The sequence below is a fragment of the Eptatretus burgeri genome, chromosome 9 (assembly GCF_056783735.1).
Source record: "Eptatretus burgeri isolate ZD-2024b chromosome 9, Ebu_testis_v1, whole genome shotgun sequence".
NCBI lineage: Eukaryota > Metazoa > Chordata > Myxini > Myxiniformes > Myxinidae > Eptatretus > Eptatretus burgeri.
The window spans coordinates 104,509,996-104,523,931 of NC_140969.1; the positions used below are offsets into that span (position 1 = coordinate 104,509,996).

The 13,936-nt window shown below is 42.3% G+C and overlaps 1 protein-coding gene across 4 annotated transcripts in view; it reads left to right on the forward strand.

The window, feature by feature from the left end:
- The window catches only part of SLC24A4 (solute carrier family 24 member 4), a 178,312-nt gene that overhangs the window by 117,400 nt on the left and 46,976 nt on the right, over positions 1–13,936 (forward strand). For 3 of the 4 annotated variants that reach the window (XM_085896455.1, XM_085896456.1, XM_085896453.1), the window contains 5 exons: positions 605–679; positions 4,619–4,644; positions 4,873–4,926; positions 5,942–6,036; positions 12,673–12,851. In XM_085896455.1, coding sequence (XP_085752581.1) covers positions 605–679; positions 4,619–4,644; positions 4,873–4,926; positions 5,942–6,036; positions 12,673–12,851 — 429 coding nt within the window. The remainder of the gene's footprint in view (positions 1–604; positions 680–4,618; positions 4,645–4,872; positions 4,927–5,941; positions 6,037–12,672; positions 12,852–13,936) is intronic. The other variant, XM_085896454.1, reaches the window with a different exon arrangement.

The following is a 13,936-nucleotide window of genomic DNA, read 5'->3' on the forward strand; positions in this document are numbered from 1 at the left end:
ATATATACACATGTGGTGTTGTGGCATGGTTGGTGTTGTCCTCTGAATACGAGACTTTGTAGGAACAAAATAATTCATAACCGAAGCGGAAACAACAAACTTCATCTCAATGGCTCCCAAGATGACACAAAAAGTGACGATGGCCATTTTTCACCGTGACTGTAGATGAGAGAGCCGTTTAGTTCATGAAGTTGGATAGAGATCACCTTTTGCCAAGAAAAAATATCCCGCATTTCCCAGACCTAGTAGTGTTTTCGGAAAGGACAGTCGTCCCGACCCCAGGCAAATCATCAATTTTCAGTCGAATACCCATCGGCAATTGGTGCGACAAAATGAGTGGATTACAAACAGCATCTGTTGGCATGGTGTCACATGATAATTTTGCCGATGATGTTGTACATTTGAATGCCGTTATAACCGTGCCATTTTTGTGGTTTTCTTTTGTCCGAAAGTCCGTGATACTCAAGTAACATAGGTACAGTCTCCTCATTACCTTTTGATGCTGTATTGAAAGAAAGAAAGAAAAAAAATGGTAAATTATATTAGTGAAGAAAAACCAGCCTTGTTCTCCTCTGATTGAAACAGGTTTTCATTGTATTGACAGGTGGTGAGATTGACAAAATGGTCTTTATGTCGAGATACCTCGTTCTACGTCCTCTCGGTGATTGCCCTCATTGCTGTAAGTACAGCTGTCTTGATGTCATTGTTATAGTTCCCAACGATGATATGTTTTATTCCATTGTCGTGGTTCATATATTCATTATTTGACCTTATTCTTTATTGGATGTTTGCCTGTTGTTGGTGCGCTTGACTTGATCCTCTCATTTAATATGCTGGATGCCAACCACTTATTTCTGCTCATGATTTATTGAGTGTGTACGTGCAGATTTTCTGTATCGTGTGTGTGTGTGTGTGTGTGTGTGTGTGTGTGTGTGTGTATTTGTTCCTTTGATTGAAACTGTGAATCAAAGGCACACAACAGAAAAGGTAATCCCAATCGGCTTTGTCAATAAAGTTTCATCCAACAATTGAAGGGGAAGTTGGAGCAAAAATTAATAAAATGAGACAAGAAATTGAGAAAATGAAGGGAAGGTGGGATGATATTAAAGAAAACGAAGGGTGGAGAAAATTGGAAAGGGTTCTTGATAAGGAAAATGCATGGAACATACAGGAGGGGTGAGAAAATGACTTCAAAAAATTCTGCCATTTTGCAGATGTAATATGTAGATTGTCCCTTCTGCCTGCAACTGGGAAGCATGACTTGAAAATTGCGACGTGGACTCAATTATCCGAACGGCCTACTTCTGCAAAGGTTACCATAGCATACTTAACATCCATGATTGATTTTATTCTCCTGAAAAGACTTATTTGAAAGACACGAGGTTTTTTTACAATGCAAAAAGGAATTTCCAGAATGACGCTTTGTATTTGGATCCTATTCTTTCAGAAATCAAATCCAGATTACACAAGGCAGAGATACAAATGGAGATACGAGTAGGTCGCCAGTCTCTTCGAAACAGTGGCAGAGATACCAACCGACCATCATGCAATTTATTTATAGTGACTCTAAAAAACTGAGCTCGCGCGACTGAACAATGGGTATCTCAAAAAGGCCTGGAACATATATGTATATATATATATATATATATATATATATATATATATATATATATATATATATATATATATATATATATATATATATATACATATATATATATATATATATATATATATATATATATATATATATATATATATTGTTACCGTTCTAGGAACCGTATGCATACAAACATACAGTTGTCCCGAAGTCAGTTATTCCATTTAGTATATGTGCAGATAGAACCCCTACTTGTGTGTAGTGGGAAAGCAAAAGGGGTGCATTGCGATGTTTTTTTAGTTAGATTAATAAATCATTATATCCCATCCACGACGACCCACGGTACCCTCTGCCTGCTCGCACCTTCATCTCGCTTGCTACTCTCGCATGGGCTGAACAAGCGCGTGTTCGCCTACTCGCCGAACCGGCGACTCGCTTTCCGAGGCAGAATCTTTGTGTAGTACCTTTTTGGCGAGTCCGGACACCCGGAGTGGGTGGGCTTCCTGGTATGGCCGAAACCCTGCCCAGAAAGGGCGGCCCCATGGAAGCCCCGTCCAATCAGGGCAAACGGTGACGTCGGCTTCACCAAGGCCCCTCCCCGCTGAGGGAGATCGATAAATTACGACACCATTTGTTCAGAGTGGTCTGGTGAGCTGGAAAGTGAGTCGTCTTGAGCGGAGCGTTGGAGTGAGACAGTTCGTCGGCTGGTAACGAAAGAAAGGAGGAAGGTCGTGGAGTGGTTGCGCTCTTTGGGGGTCATTCGTTTCGAGTGTGAGAGAGCTGGGAAGACCTCGACCCGACCTTGACTGGGTCTCTCGTAGGGTCCTGTCTGCAGCCCTGATCCCCGCCTCCGACTCCGCTCTACTCGACCCGGGCTCCTTCACAGACATGGTCTCCACGCGTGTGGCTGTGGACCGAGCCGCACGACAGTTGACAGGTGCCGCACCACGGAGCATCCCTTCCCTCCAACGTTCAGGTACCCGAAACTCTGCTGACAACTCTGCCGTTTGGTCTCGGGATCGTATTCGAATATCCACGATTCATCGCCAGTAATGACTCTTCCGAGCAGGTCTGGATCGTCCTCGAGGTGCTCGATAATGTCTTGACAGACAGTGACTCTCTGCTGTTTCTGGTCCTCGGACAACACCTTGGGGACCATCTTTACGCACACCTTGTGCATTTTGAGATTTTCAGTGATGACGCTCCAGACAGTGTCCTTGTTGATGGAAAGTTCCTCAGCAATCATCCGCACCGTGATTCGACGATCTGCGTACACCATCTGCGAAACACGCTCGATGTTGTCCGCCGTTCTGCTCATTGAAGATCTTCCAGACCGTGGATATCTTCAACCTCCTCCCCTTCCCTCTTTGAACCTCTTGTGCCATTCAAATGCACGTGTTCGTGACATTGTTTCTTCCCCACAGACTTGCTGCAGAATTGCGAAGGATTCGGAAGGTGTTTTGCCAAGCTTGGCAAGAAACTTCAGATTGGCTCTCTGCTCACGACTCATAACGCGACGACTCGGACGAGACAACGTGTAAAGCACGACCTGTAAAAAATCACACAATGAGCGCAGTCAACCATCACCAATCATATATATTGCTGCAATCTTGCGAAAGACTGTGACCCAACTCGTTTCTTCAAGTTGTGTAAGTGGATCACACAGCAGGCTCAATCCCGTTACTTTGTAGACGGACCTCGTATATATTACTCGCAGGGGTACCTGGTGTTACCAGGTAACGTTGGGTACCTCTTCCCATCCCACCCCTTCCCCTGCCTCCTCCCATCCCACCTCTTGAGGGACAAATTCATCGATATGGCTGAAATAATGATGCTATAGATGTTTATCCTCATCGCCATGTCATGAATCTGGAGTTTGTTCTGTTAACAAGTTTCTTGTATTGCGCTTCCCAAGTGGCTTAAGCACTCAAGCATGCACTCCATTAGAAACCGTCGATAAAGAACGGCTGGCTTGGTAAGCGCTAGCTAGCTGCTTGGTAACAACACATCACTCGACATCTCAACAGCATACAGTACATACAAAACACCGACAAAAGGACATTTAAAAACATAAAACGCTTCAAATATTAATCATGAGCATGTTCGTTGTCATGAAAACGTACCTTGTTCAGACCCACACATCCACCCACAGACACAAACTCAGCTTTATATATTAGATTTAATTATCGGTTAAACATATTTTGTCGAACTAATTTTAGCGACAGCATATGAAGGTGTATTTGAAGATTGGAGATCCATTACATTGAAGCAATGATATTCACATTGTTTGGGTTAAAGCATTTTCAGGGTTCTGGACAATCATTCTGCTTCCTCTGCATTTTATCTTGAAATTCTGTGTTCTCTCAAAATCCAACATGGTTACGTGATTCTCATGGGGTTGTATCGGTATCCAACGTATGAATTCATCATGTAAGCATACATCAAGGATTTTGAGCCAGCCTACAGTACAAACAATATACACTGTAATGTTGTGGCTACGGGTTTTTTCACATTGGGAAGTCTGATCAAAAACTACCAGTGCTGTGGCCCAGTCTGTCTGTATAGATATGCTGAGCCGTAAAGTTACCTGTAAAGGCAGTGGGAGCGGAAACAGTGGATAGGTTTAATTCTGTTTAGGTACTTAGAATCACTGGGATTGGAGGGGTACATGGACGTTGGCAGGACTGGTAGGTAGTTTAGGTTTGGAAGAGTGATTGTATGGATATCAAGAAAATGTGACATCTGTGAGAGGTCTCCTTAGAAAGTGAATGTGCTGATGAAAGAATAACACCCTGGTGATGTCCCACTGCCAATCTCACTGTTTGACTCCCCACTCCTCTCCCTCCACCACCCTTTCGTGACATTCAGTTGTTTGACTGATAGATATCTAATTAATGTGGTGCTGGTATACCACAAGCATTATCGGCGAAATGGCTTCTTCCTGTGTCAAAATTCCTTGATTGTATAACCTCGTGTATCCCTGTTAACTACGTTATTGTGTTTTTGGTTGTTTTGCAGATCATTTTTGATGGAAAGGTTTCATGGTAAATAGACTGTTTTTAAAAAGTTTTTTTTTTTAAAATACTTTTTCCTGTCACAAGTTGAGTACTTGATTGAACGTTTGCTGAACGAGTCCATGTGATATGTAATGTTATTTCACTGGTTTGTGTGAGCAAAATCAATATCCCACTTTGCACGTGTCACTGAAACACCATTACGAAGGATGTGCTGCCATTGTCCTATTACAGTGCTGTTAAATTTATTTTTTTCAGGTGGGAATCTCTTTTCCTTGTTATCATGTATGCAGTATACATCATCCTCATGAAGTGAGTATATTGTTGAGAATAACTGTTATAAATACAATGCAGAATTACAATTGTTGCAAAGATACTTAAACAAGGGAAAAACTCATTTGATCCAACGTGTGTGGTGTATGATGCAAACTTCGTCATACATTTGCTCCACTTGTATTTCACATCACCTCCATGCTTTTTATCCATTAGAAACACCCACTCCCGAGGAGAAGAGTGGTGAGGCGGGAATTAATTTTGTGCCCGTGGCTAGTAATAACCAACTCATCCACCAAGTTTTGTCAGAATGGGTCCATACTTTTTTGAGATATTGTGCGATATATTGTTTTTGTCCTGTCTTTCATGGTGAAGAAAATTCTAGTAGTCGGATGCCATTTCGAATCTTCACCAAAATCTAATCAAGTCTTCTTTGTCATACACCCAACCTGTCCACAAATTTTATCCGAATCCATCCAAAACCTTTTGAGATATCCCGCTCACAGACAGCCAGGGTGAAGACAAAACCTCCGTCCACCTTCGGTGGCAGAGGTAAGTGAAGACAGCCTGCTCACAATGCCCTTGGAGGGATTGTGTGCTTTATAATGTAGCACACTTTGCTAACATCATACTAGGGTAGCCGGATTTTTTTCCTCCTTTGGAATCGAAGCTCAGAAACACCCAAACAAGCATCTTCTTACAAGAATTCACCGTCTATCCGTCTGTCTGTTCCCAGGTACCGCAAAAACGGCTGAACCGATCGCAACCATTTTTTGGGTGTGTAATCCTGGGACCTCTTGGAGTAAAATAGGCATAAACATAATAATATGACCCTCTTGACGGCTCCCATAGGGAGCAGGTGCTTCTATTGCTATCAAATGAGATATCGCGCCACCTCTAGATATCCAGCTATTCAAAGGAACACTATAATTTCCATTCTATAAAATATATTTCTGATAATTAACCTTGCACAATAATGGTTGAGAACACGTATAACTTCGGAGAAGCCAACCAAAGTAACATTAATGTTAAAATGTTTTTCATGCTTTGCCAGGTACAACGTGAGACTTCAAAAGTTTGTCATGAGCAAGATTGAGAGGCAGGTTGATGCCTCCAGTGGAAATGCCAACAGCAATGAGATGGAAGATGGTGAGATATATAATAAATATATATATATATATATATATATATATATATATATATATATATATATATATATGTATGCACTATGTATAAATTTGGGATATTTTCACTTTTGTGGTGATATTCGCCATTAAACATTTGTGGGAAGTTAGAAGTGTGTAATAAAGGTAGCTGGTCATTCAAATTTCTGTGAAAAGTTAATTTAATATCACAGTTACCTTTAAGTTCGAGTATATAAAATAAATTAGGAAATCAAAAAAGTTTTATTTTTGTTGGACATGCTATATTATCATGCGCTAATAATATCCTTTAACTACGAGTATATAAAATAAATAAGGAAATCAAAAAAGTTTTATTTTTGTTGGACATACTATATTATCATGCGCTAATAATATCCTTTAACTCCGAGTATATAAAATAAATAAGGAAATCAAAAAAGTTTTCTTTTTGTTGGACATACTATATTATCATGCACTAATAATATCCTTTAACTACGAGTATATAAAATAAATTAAGAAATCAAAAAAGTTTTCTTTTTGTTGGACATACTATATTATCATGCGCTAATAATATCCACTTGCCACAAAGAAAATATGCAGGAAACAGTTTGTGAATTTTTGTATGGAAAATAAAAATGAATTAATCAACACCAATCACACAATAACCACAATAGAATAGAAACAAGAAACACAATAGACAAGAAACCACAATAGAAGTTACAAATTAGTGAATATGTGAAATTAGTTTTCATCAGCTTCTTCCCTTGTTTGAAAGTCAATGAGTGGGTCCACAATGGCACCAAGGAAGGCAACGTTCAACAGAACAGCATGTGAAGATCCAAACTCTGCGAGAAGAAGGGTACATGATGAAGAAAATAACAGAAAAGCTGAAGGTCTCCTGCAATTGTGTGAGGTACACTTTGCAATGCCTGAAATAAACTTGCTTGGTACACAACAAGAAAAGGCCAGAAAGACCCAGAATAACCTCCCCAAGGCAAGACAAGCATGAAGTTTCTCAGCTTGTGTGGTGGAAGACAATCAAGTCAGCAGCTGACAAATGAAATGAGAGCAGGCCTGAAGATGAACATCTCATCCAGCACTGTGCACAGAATTGTGATTGCGGCAGATCTCCTTGGTGGAGTTGCAGCAACGAAACCACTGCCGAGACCACAGAATAGGGTAAATAGACTAAAATTTGCACAAAAAAAACACACCAAGATTGGGTGGCTGAACAATGGAATCAGGTACTCTGGTTTGATGAATCAAAATTTGAACTTTTTTGATTTTATGAGATGCCAGTTCGTACAATGGAGACCTGGAGAACGTTATGATATGCAATGTTGGCAACCTACTGTAAAACACCGTGGAAGGCTCTGTGACTGTCTAGGGTTGTATCTCAGCTTTTTGTGTTGGAAAACTTGTTATATAACATCAATGGGATGCAAACAAAAGGGAAGTGCAAGCAGATACTGCAGCACCATACATTTCCGAGTGGAAATTGTTTAATCAGAAAAGGATTCATTTTCCAAAGAGATAATGATCCAAAACACACTTCCAATGTAATAAAACAGAATTTGGAGAACAAGGTTACAGCTGTGTGCTCCAAGTGTTAGAATGGCCACCACAGAGTCTGGACATGAGTCCCATCGAGGCCATATGTAATTTCATGGAAAAAGAGGAACCCAACCATCCTTACAGAACTGGGGATTGTATTACAAGATATTTAGCACAATATCCCTGGAAGAGTGCTTCAGTCATATACAAGAAGCATGGGTAAAAGAGTGACTGCACTCAAGAAAGGCAAGGGCGGACACAACAAGTCGTGACTGATACTATAAAATGACACTGTTCTTGTTATTTCCTGAAGCAGTTTCACATGTATTTATAAAGGCTGTTAGTTTACAATAACAAACTGTTATCACTGATAATTTGATCAGTGATAATTTGATAATTTGATAAATATAATAATTTGATATGCCTGGTGTTGGCGCAGTGGTAAGGGCAGTGGCTTGGGACCCAAGAGGTCCTGAGTTCAAGCCCTGTTGGGACACTGAATTAATATATGTATGTATATGTATATATATATATATATATATATATATATATATATATATATATATATATATATATATATATATATATATAAATATATATAAACCAAGTCGAAAACACCAGGGGGTTGACTCAGCCTGCCATCCTTCCGAGGTCGGCGAAATGAGCACCAGTTGTACTGGGCCCGGTGTATGCCCCGGTTAGAATAGGTGTACCATATCCCTGTGTGTCGTAAGAGGCGACCAGGGTTGCGTCAGGAAGGGCATCCGGCGTAAAAACCTATGCCAAATCATTATGCGGACAACAAAACGAATTTCCATACCGGATCGGTCGAGGCCCGGGTTACCAACGACCGCCACCGGTACCGGTGGTCAGCAGGGTACCAGTGGAAATTGTGCTACTGCTGGGCGAAGGAGGAGAAGGAGACTGGGAAGGCGAGTCCGGAGGCAGTGGGAGAGGGGGAAGGGTAGAAGTGTGGAGGTGAGAGTTGGAACTCTGAATGTTGGGACGATGACTGGCAAAGGGCGAGAGTTGGCTGATATGATGGAGAGAAGAAAGGTGGACATACTGTGTGTACAAGAGACCAAGTGGATGGGGAGTAAGGCGAGGAGCATTGGAGGTGGTTTCAAACTGTTCTACCATGGTGTGGATGGGAGGAGAAATGGTGTCGGGATAATCCTGAAGGAAGATCATGTCAAGAGGGTATTGGAGGTGAGGAGGGTGTCTGACCGAGTGATGAGTGTGAAGTTGGAAATTGAAGGGGTGATGATGAATGTCATCAGTGCATATGCCCCACATATGGGGTGTGAGATGGAATATAAAGAAGATTTCTGGAGTGAGTTGGATGAAGTGGTGGAGAGTGTATCCAAGGATCAAAGAGTGGTGATTGGAGCAGATTTCAATGGACATGTTGGGGAAGGGAATAAAGAGGATGAGGAGGTGATGGGGAGGTACGGTCTCAACAAGAGAAATGTGGAAGGGCAAATGGTGGTAGAGTTTGCAAAAAGAATGGAAATGGCAGTGGTAAACACGTATTTCAAGAAGAAGGAGGAACACAGGGTGACATACAAGAGTGGAGGAAAGTTCACACAGGTGGATTACATCTTAAGTAGGAGATGCAACCTGAAAGAGATTAGTGACTGTAAGGTTGTGGCACGGGAGAGTGTAGCTCGACAGCATCGATTGGTGGTCTGTAGGATGACTTTAGAGGTGAGGTTGAGGAAGAGAGTGAGGGCTGAACTAAGGACCAGATGGTGGAAGCTGAAGGAGGAAGACTGTTGCATGAAATTTAGGGAGGAGGTGAGACAAGCGTTGGATGGTGGTAAAGATGGGTGGGATGATTGGGCAACGACAGCAGAAGTTGTGAGGGAGATTGCTCGGAAGGTACTTGGTGTGACATCTGGACAGAGGAAGGAAGATAAGGAGACTTGGTGGTGGAATGAGGAAGCACAGGAAAGTATAAGGAAGAAGGGGTTGGCGAAAAAGAAGTGGGATAGTCAGAGAGATGAAGAAAGTCGGCAGGAGTACAAGGAGTGGCGTCGAAAAGCAAAAAGAGAGGTGGCAAAGGCCAAGGAAAAGGCATATGACGAGCTGTATGAGAAGTTGGATACAAAAGAAGGGGAAAAGGATTTATACCGATTGGCAAGACAGAGGGACCGAGCTGGGAAGGATGTGCTGCAGGTTAGGGTGATAAAGGACGCAAATGGGAATGTGCTGACGAGCGAGGAGAGTGTGTTGAGAAGGTGGATGGAGTACTTTGAGGAGCTGATGAATGAAGAAAATGAGAGAGAGAGAAGGTTGGAAGAGGTGGAGATAGTGAATCTGGAAGTGGGGTGGATCAGTAAGGATGAAGTGAGGACTGCTATGAAGAAGATGAAAAGTGGAAAGGCGGTTGGCCCAGATGGTATACCAGTGGAGGCATGGAAGTGCTTAGGAGAGATGGCAGTGGGGTTGTTAACCAGATTGTTTAATAAAGTCTTGGAAAGTGAGAGGATGCCGGAGGAGTGGAGATTAAGTGTACTGGTCCCGATTTTCAAGAATAAGGGTGATGTGCAGAGCTGTGGAAATTACAGAGGGATAAAGTTGTTAAGCCACACCATGAAGTTGTGGGAAAGAGTAGTGGAAGCTCGGTTGAGAGGAGAGGTGACGATCTGTGAGCAGCAATATGGGTTTATGCCAGGAAAGAGCACCACTGATGCAATGTTTGCTTTGAGAATGTTGATGGAGAAGTATAGGGAAGGCCAGAAAGAGTTACATTGTGTGTTTGTGGATTTAGAGAAAGCTTATGATAGGGTGCCAAGAGAGGAGTTGTGGTATTGTATGAGGAAGTCGGGAGTGTTGGAGAAGTATGTGAGGATCGTGCAGGATATGTATGAGGACAGTGTGACAGCGGTGAGGTGTGCGGTAGGAATGACGGACCGGTTTAAGGTTAAAGTGGGATTGCACCAAGGATCGACTCTGAGCCCTTTCCTGTTTGCAATGGTGATGGACAGGTTGACGGACGAGATCAGACTGGAGTCTCCATGGACCATGATGTTCGCGGATGACATCATGATCTGTAGGGAGAGTAGGGAGCAGGCTGAATCGAGCCTTGAGAGGTGGAGGTACGCACTGGAGAGAAGGGGAATGTTAGTCAGTAGGAGTAAGACGGAGTACATGTGCGTAAATGAGAGGGAGGGTGGTGGTATGGTGCAGTTGCAAGGAGTTGAGGTGGGGAAGGTGGATTGGTTTAAATACTTGGGATCAACTGTCCAAAGTAACGGAGAGTGTGGGAGAGAAGTGAAAAAGAGAGTGCAGGCAGGATGGAGTGGGTGGAGAAGAGTTGCAGGAGTGATTTGTGACAGAAGGGTAGCTGCAAGAGTGAAGGGGAAAGTATACAAGACGGTAGTGAGACCAGCTATGTTGTTTGGTTTGGAGGCGGTGGCGCTAACAAAAAGACAGGAAGCAGAGCTGGAGGTGGCAGAGTTAAAGATGCTGCGATTCTCGTTGGGAGTGACGAGGATGGATAGGATAAGAAATGAGTGTATTAGAGGGACAGCGCTGGTAGGACGGTTTGGAGACAAAGTGAGAGAGGCGAGATTGAGATGGTTTGGACATGTGCACAGGAGGGAAACAGAGTATATCGGGAGAAGGATGTTGAAGATGGAGCCGCCAAGCAGGAGGAGAAGAGGAAGGCCAAAGAAGAGGTTCATGGATGCGGTGAGGGCGGACATGCGGGTGGTTGGAGTGTCAATGGAAGATGTGGAGGATAGAGCGAAATGGAGACAGTTGGTCCGCTGTGGCGACCCCTAACGGGAGCAAGCCGAAAGAGGAAGAAGATCACTGATAATTTGATGAATTCACCCGATAATATGAATATCGCTGGAATAACCCAAACATTTGGACAGTACTGTGTGTGTGTATATAAAGCTCTTTCCAATCACTCACTCACTCATTGACTCACTGACCTAAATGTTTAGTACTTTCTCGGTGGGATGGAAAGCTGGAATTTTGCATGCTGATGCAATTCGAGGCCACTGTTCCAGGAAAAATAAAAATAAAAAAACTGTCAAAACATCCCACAGACAAAAGTCAGCCAGTGCAGCCTCTCTCCCTTGGCTGGGAGAGGGCCTGAGCTTGAACTGCGCCTTGGCGCAACATTCCTTAACTGGGAGAGGGTCGGAGCTTGGACTCTATAAATGGAGCTCAAACTGCTCACTCATTCTTTGTTTAATTGATTGATTTATCTGCTTGCAAAATGCTAGCAGAATACATGAATTCACCAATGATCTGACAGTTATTCTCAGTTTTTGGAGCTGAATTTTGTTTCCATTAAAATATACTCTTCAAACGAATGCATTTAATGTTGTCATTTATGTCACAAATTTGTGCTTCCTTCCAAACCTTTGAGCTGTAGCATCTGGAGTAAAAGCATATGAGCTACAATACGCGATTTTCAAAATAACGTACGAATGCTAAACAAGGCTGTTAGTGTGTGTGTGTGTGTGTGTGTGTGTGTGTGTGTGTGTGTGTGTGTGTGTGTGTGTGTGTGTGTGTGTGTGTGTGTGTGTGTGTGTGTGTGTGTGTGTGTGTGTGTGTGTGTGTGTGTGTGTGTGTGTGTGTGCGTGCGCGCGCACGTGCGCTTGCTTAAACGGTTCTGCTCGCTGGACACTTTTAACCTGCCGATGCCAGCACAAAATTTGTAATTCAAATCGTCTTTTAAACATAATTTTAAGCATTTAGACAAAAGAGTGGTAATTTATAAATGGTAAACCATAATTGTTCTGTTCCTGAATGCAAATTGGACTCGCACAAACATAGGTAATACAAGAAATGTCCATGGATGAGACTGAGAGGTGTTGATTTCCTGTAATTTCCTGTGAATACATCTAGCGGCTGCAGTCAATCTATGTAAAATATAATTCATCAACTAACTATGCAGAAGGATGAACACAATATTAATGCATATATGTCCAACAACAAAAAAAATGCATTAAACATTCAAAATATCAATGAAGATATCTTTCTCTTTCAGCCAATAATGGTTTCTGAAAACCAGGAACTTGTTTATGGATCCAAACCTGATTTTGACCCACTGTGTCACTGATTGCAGTCAACCCCAACCAGGATGGAGATGTACACCGCAGTGAATCAACCCTCATGGTGGATGAGATATTTTCATCGACGTCTCGCAAGCTCGACTTCTCCGAGGCCGGCCTTCGCATCATGATCACGCGCCACTTTGAGCCACGCACACGCCTCCGCATGGCCAGCCGCATGCTCATCAATGAAGTCAGCATGCCCATGGGCTGCAAACCACCTCCCCTCCTCTTCTCTGCAGCTTACCCAATTCCCATTTGTGGCATGTTGGTCCACGTCTGCACCTTTTCCTCTCTCCAGCTTTTTGCACAGAGCAAGTCAGGGCTGCCACAATAGATTTGCAGTACAGAGTTAATCAAGTGTTAAAAGTAAAAAATATTTTCCAAACTAATTTATAACAGTTTCCTATTATCCCAAATTGTTCATAGTCTCGTTTTCTTAAATTTCAGCCAAGATATCTTTTTCCCATTTGAAGCTATCTTGAGACTTCCTGAAACCCATATTCCTCAACTCTGACCTGCCTGTCTTACCCTTTATTCTCAATGAATCTCACGCTTTCTCTCTCTCTCTCTCTCATCAGCTACTTTGCAAAAAGTCTCACTAAAACTGCTTCTTTGTGCAGATTGCAATTTTACGATTGCAAGTGAATGTTCGCTCCTTTGAAAGAGCTTTTTGGGACACCACATACCTAACATCCAGCACGGATGTTTAAGACTGTTTGTCACTTCACATTGGCTAAGATGCATGCTGCTTTTTTGCTCCACCTTGTTTACAAGAATGCCACTACAATAGGTATTCAACAGATTGAAGGTGCACCTTGGTGCATCATTGATAGGTAGAAAATCGCAGGTTGCACAATATTTGGTCTTTGAAATGTATCTGATTCTAGTTAACTGCTGTACTTACTTTGGTGCTGAGTTGTTACAGATTGAAGAGGATACTCAGGGCGTTTAGAACACTGCATCAAATGATGTAACGGTTGTGTGGAAATCCAATAGGATATGATTGTATTGATAATCAAGGATAATATTCTTCTCCCACAGCTTTAAATCGAGTGGAGATCAATAAGAAAATGTACTCGAGTTGCGAGCAACTGTCAAGGCTTCCAGAAACCATGAGGGACTTTGAAAATTAGCATTTTATAAAGCGGCATAACTAGACTCACCAATATAAAATAGTTTTTCTTGTCCAAATAGGCAATAGTGGTGGTTGCTAAGGAACAATTATTTTCTCCAATATTGAGGCTCATAGAAGAACAAGTTGATGGAGGGAATGAA